This window comes from Ammodytes marinus (genome assembly GCF_949987685.1).
Source record: "Ammodytes marinus genome assembly, chromosome: 12".
Lineage (NCBI taxonomy): Eukaryota > Metazoa > Chordata > Actinopteri > Uranoscopiformes > Ammodytidae > Ammodytes > Ammodytes marinus.
Window position 1 is genome coordinate 17315754 of NC_137216.1, and position 12860 is coordinate 17328613.

At 42.0% G+C, this 12860-nt stretch overlaps 2 protein-coding genes across 2 annotated transcripts; both read left to right on the forward strand.

Moving 5' to 3' along the window:
* phgdh (phosphoglycerate dehydrogenase) lies at positions 1–7605 on the forward strand. The gene is made up of 12 exons (XM_080038347.1): positions 1–225; positions 1222–1373; positions 1459–1524; positions 1620–1674; positions 1906–2004; positions 2111–2243; positions 2337–2485; positions 2592–2744; positions 3758–3899; positions 4335–4462; positions 4553–4769; positions 7203–7605. Exons 1-12 carry the CDS (start codon positions 88–90, stop codon positions 7355–7357), a joined length of 1587 nt encoding a protein of 528 aa, XP_079894473.1. The 5' UTR covers positions 1–87; the 3' UTR covers positions 7358–7605.
* A 1373-nt stretch (positions 7606–8978) lies between these two features.
* On the forward strand, positions 8979–12084 carry klhl23 (kelch-like family member 23; the record flags this gene model as incomplete). Its single annotated transcript, XM_080038346.1, has 3 exons — positions 8979–10206; positions 11440–11592; positions 11687–12084. 3 exons carry the CDS (start codon positions 8979–8981, stop codon positions 11995–11997), a joined length of 1692 nt encoding a protein of 563 aa, XP_079894472.1. The 3' UTR covers positions 11998–12084.
* Positions 12085–12860: the final 776 nt, after the last annotated feature.

Consider the following 12860-nt stretch of genomic DNA (forward strand, 5'->3'; position numbering starts at 1 on the left):
TCCGGCCCACTGCTAGTTGCCCAACACACAGCAACCTCGACTGAGCCACCTACCTCCCTCCTCCTCCACCACCACCACCACCACAAGATGGCCCCTATCTCCATCAAGACTGTTTTAATTAGTGAGAGCGTAGACCCCCGCTGCAAGGCGATCCTGGAGGAAAATGGCATCCGAGTCACGGAGAAGCAGAACATGAAGAAGGATGAATTAATCGCAGAGATCAAGGTGAGGTTACAAAAGTTGCTATCACATGTCTGTAGCCATGTGTGTTATTTTCTGACGCAGCAAGCATTCGTTTTTTAGTCAGTTAAAAAAGTTGTCACATTAGCCAGCATCATTTAGAAAGCATCGTGCGCTTTGAAGGAGGATAGCCAACACTTGGTCTAATCTCAAACGACAAAAAGCAACACAAAAAACACAACATAGCACTTAGGTGTGTGTTTTTCTTTATATATTTTTTTTGCACACAAAGTAAAATGCACTTTGTTTTTCGGGCTTTCCCCTGTAGCCTGGCACGTTTTTCTGCCTGGATGATGTGCGAGTGTGACAACTGAATGAAGTGTATCGTACCGCCTCCCTTGAGTACCGCCCCCCTTAGGAAGCTGATGCAATTCAGCCCAGACTTTGCTGGTGCTCCCATCACTTTCTCTGAGCGAACACATGCAGCAGACAGACAGAGAAACAGGCAGCTTGTTGTCTGATACTATAGTAGGCTATATCTGCTTCATGCAGTGGCTGTGCAGTGTGCTCGGAAAATAAACATATTTTTTCCTTTTAGTGTCGGATTTAGAAACAATGTATTTCCTACTCATTCAACCCATATTCAAGGCTGTTCTACACCACTGTAAGGCCAAAGAGAGCTGTGCCCACAGATCCCTGGTTGCTATTAGTCTCTCAAAGGACACGGTTGTTTTTCTAAATGCCAAATGTTTGCTGTCTCACATCTCGATTAATTTCTGTCTAGACCAATATACAAATATACATAGAACTACAGGACCCTTTTTAGTTCTTGCCAGTTCACGTCCACTCTTCTTTTATAATTAACCCGAGAAGAGTAACCATGAAGTCATATTGACGGGTAGGCTAACTTTGTGTCTGACAGTTTTGTTTTACTGCATGTTATGAGTATATTTATCGTCTTACTGAAAAGTAACTTAATATGACCTTCATTAGTGATTACTTAAAGTGGACCTCAACCGTGTACCTTTCCCACCGTACCAGGACTATGATGGCCTTGTGGTCAGATCAGCAACCAAGGTTACGGCCGATGTCATCGATGCTGCTACCAACTTGAAAATCATCGGCAGAGCTGGGACAGGGGTGGACAACGTGGACGTTGATGCTGCCACCAAGAAGGGCATCATCGTCATGAAGTGAGCCTCCAGTCCTGTTTAAACACATTTTGGTTTAAAAACAACGTGCCATACATTGACTGCATTCTGTTTTTGTTTTCTCCAGTACTCCAAGCGGCAATACGATCAGCGCGGCCGAGCTGACGTGTGCCCTGGTGATGAGCCTCTCAAGGCAAGATGAGACATGTCCTTATGGGAAATTGTCAACATGCCCAGACTCTGTTCAAAGACATGCCATTTATTTGTATTATGCCCTTCCGTTTTCAGACACGTGCCTCAAGCTGCAATGTCCATGAAACAGGGCAAATGGGATCGCAAAAAGGTGAGAGTTTTTAGTTTGTCACCCAGCTGTCACCCCTCCACCCCTCTGTCCACCTTCTCCTCCACTGTCTGCTGTTTGAACGGCCGTGTTTGCAGTTGGCACACATGGCGATTTACTGCTGCGTGGTCGGCTCCATTGTCCAGCCCGTTGTCACTAATCAGATGCGACGGCTATATGCAGTTTGGCATTCGGTAGACTGGGGGTCATTGTTTTGTTTTCTAATTCTTACAGTTCATGGGCGCAGAGCTGTATGGCAAGGTCCTGGGGATAGTTGGACTCGGCAGAATAGGAAAGGAAGTGGCCTCCAGGATGCAATCATTTGGCATGAGGGTAAGGTTTAAGAGAAACCACATGACACAGAGGTTTAATGGCACTCCAATACTGAGATGAAACAAACCATTTAAATATTCTCTCTCTCTCTTCTGTCTGTCCTCAGACTATCGGCTACGATCCGATCACTCCTGTTGAGGTGACCGCTACCTGGGGGGTGGAGCAGATGTCTCTGGAGCAGCTTTGGCCCCAGTGTGACTATATCACAGTGCACACTCCCCTCATGCCCTCTACTGTCGGTCAGTTTTACTGAGATTCTGACCAATAATTATGTGCTGATCAAAATAATTTTTGAATTTCTTAATTTAATTTGTTTTAATTTTTTCCCCAAGGTCTGCTTAATGATGAATCGTTTGCTAAATGCAAGAAAGGAGTGAAGGTTGTGAACTGTGCACGAGGGGGCATCATCGATGAGGCTGCTCTGCTCAGAGCGCTGGAGTCCGGACAGTGTGGAGGAGCCGGGCTTGACGTCTTTGTCGAGGCAAGATTATTTTGGAGCGTGACACCACACACAGACAACCTCATTGTGGAAATGATAACTTAATGTAAACGTCACTACAACTGATTGTGTTTATGTTGGTCTGCAGGAGCCTCCTCAGGAGCGCGCATTGATCGACCATCCTAACGCCATCAGCTGTCCTCACCTGGGAGCCAGCACCAAGGAGGCTCAGGCTCGCTGTGGGGAGGACATAGCTCTGCAGATTGTGGACATGGTGAAGGGCAAGAAGTTGGTTGGAGCAGTAAGTTATACACAGTGTCACTGTGCTTATACCTTTCTTAAACAAATTACTTACTGATGCTTAAGTTTTTGTTGCAAAACATGTTAAAACACTGTATTATGTAGCACTGCACTTCCATAATGTTTTTTTTTGGGGGGGGGGAGTGCACGAAAGAAATGAGTTAGGCTGCGTATAACTATTCTAGCCTCGAGTTTCTATTGATCCTACACTTCCAATGGATGGCATCTTTCATTAGACCCCTTTATGTATTTGCAACTCAGTCCATCTCCATAGAAATAAATTAAGCTTACTAAATTTAGCATTTTGGAATATTTTATACATGCAGTAGTTTCAAACAACAATTTGGAGACCTTTTGGAAAGTCTAATCTTTCTTGTAAAAAGGCCTATACTTTTATAGTCAAATTTTATACTGACCAGCCAAACTGTCCCTGTGGTGGCATTTGGTCATGGACTCACTAAGATATTTCAGTTCCTGAACTAACAGATGCACTTATGGATGAGTTAATGGTAGAGCTGTCTCTCTTGACAACATTGGAAAGTATCAAAAACTCCCTAGTTCTCTTTGGAGTTGATTATCTTTTCAGATCACACTTTTGGGAATAATGCCACAATTGAGGCATTCTGACATCAACATCTGCTTGTTGACCAAGGATATCTCATCCATGTTGGCTTGAGTTTGACTGAAAGTAAATTCTTGCCCTTGGAAGTAGCATTTGGTGAAAGAACCTTTACTTTATCTTCCAAGATTGTAATGTTACAATAATGGTATGATCAAAAAGTTTGACCACTAAATTTGACCTTGTGGTTAGATAAGGTTTTGCTTGTTCTGAATGAAGAAAAAGCTTAATTTGACACAAAGAATCGGGAATCGAGCCTTGGCCCTCCATTCAAATGATCGTGAGTCACCCAGAGATGGTGAAATGTGGAGCATCTGTTTTAAAAACTTGTGATCACATTCAGTTGACAGAAGAATTTTTTGTAGCCATGTCATCTCCTTTTTTTCCCCCCTCAGGTAAATGCACAGGTTTTGGCCAGCACGTTCTCCCAGGAATCTCACCAATTAATCAAACTCGGAGAAGCAGTCGGAGGTATTCTGCAGTCATGTGCCGGATCCTCTACCAAACAGCTGAGTCATGTCCAAATCACTACTCAAGGTAACATACCCTGGTCTAACCAGTTTGTGGTCACACCCTGGCTTGAATACAGGGAGTGAGGGTTTTATCATAGGAAGATAATGTAACATTGCCGCCCTCTTGTGGTATGATTGTAAAACTGCATTTCATAGAAGCCAGGCAGTTGTATATAAGCTATTGTAGTAATTTATGAAGATGCATTTTCTGCAGTTAAAGTTGGTTTCAGTGTTTCTGGAGAATGCTTGTCGTCAGAATCAGTGAATTTCTCCTCATTGTTTTCATACCCTTTGTTTACACACCAGAATTGTTTGTGAGGAGATATTCACTGATTTTGACAAAGTTATTTTGACAACAAGCATTCTCCAGAATCACTGACTCCACCTTTTTTTTAAGTTCCCTAAATCACAATAAGCTAGTAGTGGAATTTAACACTATGTTCGGTTTTCCTCAAACCAGGGGATGGCATGAAGTCCTCCACTGGTTATATGACTTCCTCGGTCCTGGTTGGACTGCTGAATAAGGGATCTGGCTGCTGCCCGAACCTTGTCAACGTACTGAACCTTGCCAAGGAGTCTGGACTCATGGTACAACATCAACTCCTTGCACATGACGGTATCTAGTCTTGTCTTTTGTTCCTTTTTCTAATCTTTCTAAATGTGTGTACGACTCTACAGGTAAGCCAGAAGCACTTAGCGTCTGACGGGGCTGGAGTGTGTAAGGTGGAGATCACTGCCAAGGGCTGCAGCTACAAAGCCAGGGGATCGGTTCAAGGCGGCATGCCGGTCCTGCTGGAGCTGAGTGACAGCGTGTTCAGACAGCCCGTCTCTCTCACTGGAAATCTGCTCTTCTTCAAGGCCACTGCAAATCCTCAGCTCCTCTCCTCGGTGGTTGGTAAGAAAAACTTGATGCAGTTGTCCCGTAATGTTTAGGGGAAAAGCAGTCCTCTATCACTAGTTAGAAATAGGGCCATAACTGATGTAAATGTCAACTAAAACAGGGTTTCAGTTATGTAAAATATTAATGTAAAATATGAGACATTTGAGGTATAAGAACCAACATACAGTGTATCAAGAATTAATTCAATTATAATCCTAATTATTTTCAAATCTACTAAATTCACATGTATCAAAATACATGCTCTGTCATACTGAAGAAACCAAAATTATAATCATGCATCAACATTCAACCGTTCCTATTATCTGATCATCTGTACACCCAGAATATTTTTTTCCTGAGCCATTTTTCGGAAAATTGACTCTTGAATGATCACAATATGTACTGGTATGTGCTGTACAAAAAAGAAAATAATGGGACTATAATAATCACTCCTGTGAGGTATCTATATTTGTCAACATCAGTGGCCAGAGAAAGAATAGCTCTAGATAAGTGAGATATAATATGCATATGCAGATAAAACCTGTACATGTGTGTAATATGCATAAATGTCATAATTGTCCTTATGCTGGAAATATATTAGACTGTTTCTTTTTTGTATACATTAATAATTAAAAACAAATTATTCCTGTAGATTTACAGAAAAAGTATTCATACCCCTTGAACTTTTCCACATTTTGTCACGTCACAACCACACACGTACATTTATTTTATTGGGATTTCATGTGATAGACCAACACAAAGTGGCGCATAATTGTGAAGTGGAATGAAAATTAAATATAAAAAATTGAAAAATGTGGCTTGCAAAAGTATTCAGCCCCCCTGAGTAAATACGTTGTGGAACCACCTATCGCTGCAATTACAGCTCCAAGTCTATCTGGGTACGTCTCTACCAGCTTTGTACATCTACAGACTGACATTTTTGCCCGTTCGTCTTTGCAAAATAGCTCGAGCTTCAGATTCAGTGTCAGATTGGATGCAGAGTGTCTGTGAACAGCAATTTTCAAGTCTTTCCAGATATTCTCAATTGTATTTAGGTCTGGACTTTGACTGGGCCATTCTAACACATGACTATGCTTTGATCTAAACCATTCCATTGTAGATATGGCTGTATGTTTAGGGTAGCTGTCCTCATTGAAGGTGAACCTCCACCCAGTCTCAAGTCTTTTGCAGACTCTAACAGGTTTTTCTGCCCTGTATTTGGCTCAATCCATCTTCCCATCAACTCTGACCTGTTACCCTGTCCCTGCTAAAGAACAGGACCCCCACAGCATGATGCTGCCACCACCATGTTTCACGGCAGGGATGGTGTTTTCAGGGTGTTGTGCAGTGTGAGTTTTCCGCCACACATTGCATTTAGGCCAGAAACTTCAAGTTTGGTCTTATCTGCATATGCTGCGTCCCCCGAATGGTTTGTGGCAAGGGTTGGAGGAAGGTGCTCAGGTCAGATGAGACCAAAATTGAAGTTTTTGGCCATAATGCAAAATGCAATGTGTGGTGGAAAACTCACACTGCACATCACCCTATACACACCATCCCCACCGTGAAACATGGTGGTGGCAGCATCATGCTGTGGGGGTCCTGTTCTTCAGCAGGGAAGGGGGAACTGGTTAGAGTTGATGGGAAGATGGATGGAGCCAAATACAGGGCAGAAAACCTGTTAGAGTCTGCAACTGACTTGAGAGTGGGGTGAAAGTTCACCTTACAGCAGGACAACTACCCTAAACATACAGCCATATCTACAATGGAATGGTTTAGATAAAAGCATAGTCATGTGTTAGAATGGCCCAGTCAAAGTCCAGACCTAAATACAATTGAGAATATCTGGAAAGACTTGAAAATTGCTGTTCACAGGCGCTTTCCATCCAATCTGACGCAGAATCTGAAGCTCGAGCTATTTTGCAAAGAAGAATGGGCAAAAATGTCAGTATGTAGATGTACAAAGCTGGTAGAGACATACTCAAATAGACTTGGAGCTGTAATTGCAGCGAGAGATGGTTCTACAACATATTGACTATTATTGGGGGCTGAATACTTTTGCACGTCACATTTTTCAGTTTTTTATTTATAAAAAAAAATTAAAACCATGTTTCATTTTCATTCCACTTCACAATTATGCGCCACTTTGTGTTGGTCTGTCACATGAAATCCCAATAAAATAAATGTACGTGTGTGGTTGTTACGTGACAAAATGCGGAAAAGTTCAAGGGGTATGAATACTTTTTCAAGCCACTGTATATATAGCCTATGAATCAAGAGACCAAATGTATCCAACTTAGGGAAATTAAGCAACTCAAGGGAAGATTCAGGTGGTCCTTATGGTTGGAGTGGTTAGGCTATTTATTTTGAATTTTCATTCAGATGAGAGTTGTCATTCTGTCATCTTTTAAAATCAACCCTATTTTCTCTCTTCGATTGTTCTCCGCGTAGGACTGCTGGCCACAGAGGGAGTGGAGATCGAGTCTTTCAGCGCCCCCGCAGACCGCAGCGGGGACGTGTGGTATTGTGTGGGTTTGTCCTCTCTCCTGAAGGACCTCAGTGCCTTGAAGCCACTGGTGAAGGATGTGGGGCAGATCAGCATTTAGACGACCGCAGAGGAAAAAACGCTAAAATCTCAATTTCCTCAAGAGGAGTGTCTTAACGTAAATCATCCCCCTCAGTCTCATTGTTTACAATTAACAACTTGGTTTAGAAGTTGAACACTTACATTTTGATAACATTCGTGCACTTTGTTGAAGTAAAACAACTACATGAAATGTTTAAGTGCCATGTGCTGTTCAGTGTTTTGTTTGAGCTTTTTGCAGCAGAGATGTAAAATAAAGTACTTACAAAGAAACAAGATCTTTTTGATGTAGAGGGTTTTTAATTCAGTGAACTTCGTCAACACAATAGCACAGCAATCCTACATTGCAATGTTTAAAAACGCCACTATAATTACCTTTTTGTATTAATCATTTTAATTGCAGTAGTTAACAGTAGTTAGTGATGTGCAGAGGTGCATAGTTTCTCAGTGTTATCAACTGTAAATCACTGTGCATGTTATTCTTACAAAACACGCTCCTAAAATTTGATACATCTACCTAACAACATGAAGCACAAACACTTAATGCAACACAGACCACCAACAATTTGTAAAGTAGGCCACTGTGTTCTAAAGAACCCTCTCTGAAATGGGCCGTTCTCTGATGTGAGTGTACTTGACATTTGAATTCATCTTATCGATTCCACTTAGCCTACCAATTTTTACTGTGTGACTCAATAATTGAAATGTAGGCTATTCAAAGATTTGAACAGTGCGCTTACATTTATTTTAAAGTAACTAACATTTTCTGTAATATCTACAAACCAACTCTTGAGTACACTTTCTCTGGGATCTTGTGCTGGAATGAATATTGTGCCCTGTGCTGTTAGGTTAATCCGTGTAAGGATTAGGTAAAGCCTTGACCATGCACTCTCGAATTTGGTTCAAAATGCCATGGCAACAGCATGAATTGTGTGTGTGTGGGGGGAGAGGTGCGGGGGACGGGAAACATGAATAGGGTATAAGAGTGCTTCTTGTTGTGCTGCGTTGACTCATTTGTATAAGATTTGTATTCTAGTGATGCTTCTCCGCCTGTTGGGTAGCCTACACTAATGCGCCGTCCGTTAGCGCGTCACGAGACCGTGGTTGGGGGCTATATTTAGGTTCCTGTGGAGAAAAAAAATAATAGCGGTGCTGGGTGATTCCTCTCCATGGTTGCTTGGTTTGTTTTTGTCAAGGACCCGTCGGTGGAGATATTGAGCGTGCTGTTTGAGAGGAGGGGCGGGGATGGGAGTTGGGGGGGATGGCCACTGCGCACAAATACCAAAATAGGATAGAGCTTGCCCTGCGACCGTCCCGCAGGAGCTAAATTGAGATTCATGTGTTTTGTTGAGCGTCCAGAGCGCGGACACTGTCGAATGGCTGAGAACAACGCGATTCATTCATGAAAATAGGATGAGACTGAGGTAAGCTTATACGATTTTAATGTCACCTGTTTGTGATTCAAATATTAAATAAAGGAATTTTTGCATTGTTATACCACCATCAATCATAGGCTACGTGTGACAGCTTTGCTTATCTGCCTGTCCCACCAGGGACAGGCAGATAAAGCAGATAAAGCCTTCTATATAGGCCTTCAATTCTTTCTCATGTATTCTACCTCATGTATCCACTATCCAGGTACCATGTCACATCATCAGCCAGATGAAATCTACACACACGACTTCTGTGATGGTGACCATTCAGCAGAGCTCCTGGGTGCACTCAGGCATTTCTACATAAGCGGCCTCTTTACCGACATTGCCTTACAATGTGGAGAGTCCGGACAGGTGTTCCACTGCCACAAGGCGTTGCTGGCGGCCCGCAGCTCCTACTTCAAAGTCATGTTCACTGCTGACATGAGGGAGAGGTCCAACAGCCTCATCAAACTGAGCGGGGTGGACAGTGTTGTGCTGGGTGCTCTGCTCAACTACGTGTACACGGCCCAGGTGCACATCACCAAGTGCAACGTGCAGAGCCTGCTGGAGGCCGCAGACCTCCTCCAGTTCCTCTCGGTCAAAGGAGCTTGTGAGGAGTTCCTAATTCGCCTCTTGGATGTGGACAACTGCCTGGGGATGCACGCTTTCGCTCAGCGGCACCTGTGTCCAGACCTGGAGAGGGAGGCCCGCAGAGTCACGCTGAGCAGGTTCCCAGATCTCATTCTGCAAGAGGAGTTCCTGGAGCTGGACCATGAGAGGATGGCCTCAGTGCTGGCAGACCAGGACCTCACCTTGCACCGGGACGAAACGTTGCTAGATGCTGTAGCCAAATGGGTAACCCACGACTTGGATAACCGTGTTCACCGTGCCGCAGACCTGCTGCGCTCCATCCAGCTGGATCTGGATGAGGTTTATTTGAAGGCCACTGTTGAGGTGCACAGACGATGCTTGCTGAACAACGAAGGGAAATTTAAGTCTATGATCGTTCAGGCTTTGAGGTCCAGCGGCAAGGAGGTGTCCACAAGCAGAAAGATGTCTTCCAGTATGTATGTCGTAGGTGGATACTACTGGCACGCTCTATGTGAAGTTCACATATGGGATCCAACCAGCAACACCTGGGTGCAAGGGAAAGACATGCCGGACCACGCAGTGGAGAGCTACAGCGTCAGTTTACTAGGAGCCAATATCTACGTGACTGGCGGTTACAGGACAAATACTGTTGAGGCCCTGGACACGGTTTCTGTTTATAACTGTGACTATGATGAATGGACCGAGGGCTGCCCCATGATCACAGCTAGATACTACCATTGCTCTGTGGCCTTGCATGGCTGTATTTACGCCATCGGAGGCTACAGAGGAGGAGCTCCAGAGCACGAGACAGAGTGTTATGATCCTTTGAAAAAAAAATGGTCCCCTGTGGCGAAAATGGTCCAAGGTACATCAAAACAGCAAAATATGAAGTGATATTTGCCATAGGCTATAGATTGATGAACTGCAGGGATGAAGACAGAATGAACTAATGTTGAGGAAACAATCTAACCACAGGGTTAGTTGATTAGATGATTAGTTGGATCATGTCACATGATCTTCATCAGCAGATGGGGTTTGCCTATAGTTTTGATGGCATAGCTGATGTCCAAAGACCATTTTCTTCTGATCTGAGAACTTAAAGGAATTCCTGTTCATGTTGGCTTAAAGCTGAGTTTCATTCAAAGTACATTCAAAGGTGTCAATCTGCTGATGAAGATCCGGTTGATGTGACAGAAACTCCTGAATATTTTCTAAATGGTAGAAAGATTGTTTGCCAAGTTCAAGAATGGACCTCAATACATTGTTGTCTTTCCGATGAATATACAGTACTGTATATTTTATGTTAGCTGTTGATTTCTGATTGAAAATCAATGTTCATTCATGAAGCCTATGGTTTGATTTCAATCAGTTTATTATGAACACCAAATAACATAATTTAGCTTAAAGGTACATTCTTGACCTCCACTTTAGTCATCTTTCTTAGCTTTCAGCAACATCTTAGGTCCATTATTAGAAGATTGGAGTTTGTTCAGCTGTGATGGCTAGGCCTACTGTTCAGTTGTCATAAAAACTGAATTTCCTTAACCTAGATACAGCTGAAAACCACACATGGAATTTGGAAATGAGTTATAAATAATGAATGTTTTCACTTTTCTCATAATTATAAGCTGCACTCTACAATATTGTCAAATTGACACTTGATCACATGACTAAAGTTTTGGCCGACAGAGAATTATGACCCAACTGCTTTACTTTTGTTACTTGGATGGATTGTTGTAGTCAAATGCTTTCATCAACCCTTTTTTCCAGGCACTGGCAGCTAGTTTGAACGTTTAGAAAAAAATCTCTGCTAAAACCACATGGTATACTAGCAAATGAATACTTATCTCAGTAGTTGGTGGAGAGCAAAACAGAACTGTTGTCTATTCTGAATAGTTAACTTACATTTGCCATGTGACTAGAAACACAACTCCAAATGAACAGATCTGCAGAATGTATTATATCAACTGCATAGGGTGATGATAGTATGTTAGTGTTTACAGCTTCGAAGAAATCAATGAATGCAAGTTTGAGTCATTAACATTATAGATGTGAGTGATTGGTCAAGTGATACCTATAACCTTTGTTTTCTTTTAAGGTGTAGGAAACGCCACAGCTTGTGTAATGGGAGACAAAATATATGTGACTGGAGGTCACTATGGCTACAGAGGAAACTGCACCTATGACAAAATCCAAGTCTACAGGCCGGATGTCAATGATTGGAGTATTCTAACAATAAGTCCCCATCCAGGTATGAGAAAAAGAAAAAGAAGAGATAGGATTGGGAATATGCTGAATGCTGTGTTTTGATTTAAACGCCTGTTTTTTTTTGTTTTTTTTTTCAGAATACGGGCTGTGCTCTGTGTCTCTGGGCAACAAGCTTTATTTGGTGGGCGGACAGACAACCATCGCGGACTGCTACGACTCAGAGCGAGACGAGTGGAGGACGATATCAATGATGAAGGAGAGGAGGATGGAGTGTGGGGCCGTGGTAATAAACGGCTGTATTTATGTAACAGGGGGCTACTCCAACTCTAAAGGGACCTACCTGCAGAGTATTGAGAAGTACGACCCTCAGCTGGACTCATGGGAGATTGTGGGGACTCTTCCCAGCCCGGCCAGATCACATGGATGCGTTTGTGTTTTCAGTGTTTAGTGTCAAACTCATCATCACGATTGTTGCCATTTCTGTATCAAGCAAACGAACAGTATTTAGTTAAAGTATTCTTCTGTCAGTATCAGGTGCACTATTCACAGGATGTCTTGTAAGTCCATGTTTTGCACTGGATAACTGCCTTTATATTGATATACGTTAACCAAACTGTGAATAGCCTAAAATGAAGAACAAGCTTTTCTTTGAAAAACTCAGGGCATTCTTATGTGGCATTTTAGTTTCCTCATGGTATTTTCTGTTTGATAGAACAGACTGAAAAGAGAAAAATTATGATTTGAGCATTATTCAAATCCAACTCACACTAGCCTACTGAAGCACTACAAGGGCATGCCAAATAATATTTTAAATTTTTTAAATTTTTTAAATAAACTTTACCACCAGACTGTTGTTTGATCAATTAATCACCACCCTTGTGATTTAAAAAAAACTGTTGTATTTATCAGTTTTTGAAGACATAACCACAAACAAACATATTTTGTGTGTATAGAAAAGAGGGAAAAATATTTCAAAAAAAGAAAAATATTCATAATGGAGTACAATTAAAAGGTAAGAAAAAAAAATGTAAGGAGAAAAAAATAAAATTTTAATAAATAAAGTAAAACAAGCTTACAAATATATGAACATTTACAATGCTTGCTCACACATTTGCATGCGTTAACTAATGTGTCTACAAAAAAAGTAAAACTAATACACAAAAAAAAACGTGGACTGGGCCTTGAAGTCAGTGCATATGTCACTCTCATACAACATGTGCTTGCGCGGCGCCATCACACACCCATACATATTTACATTATCTTCACCTAATATTTTCAAATTTCAAGAGAGAGAAAATAAAAAAATTATTT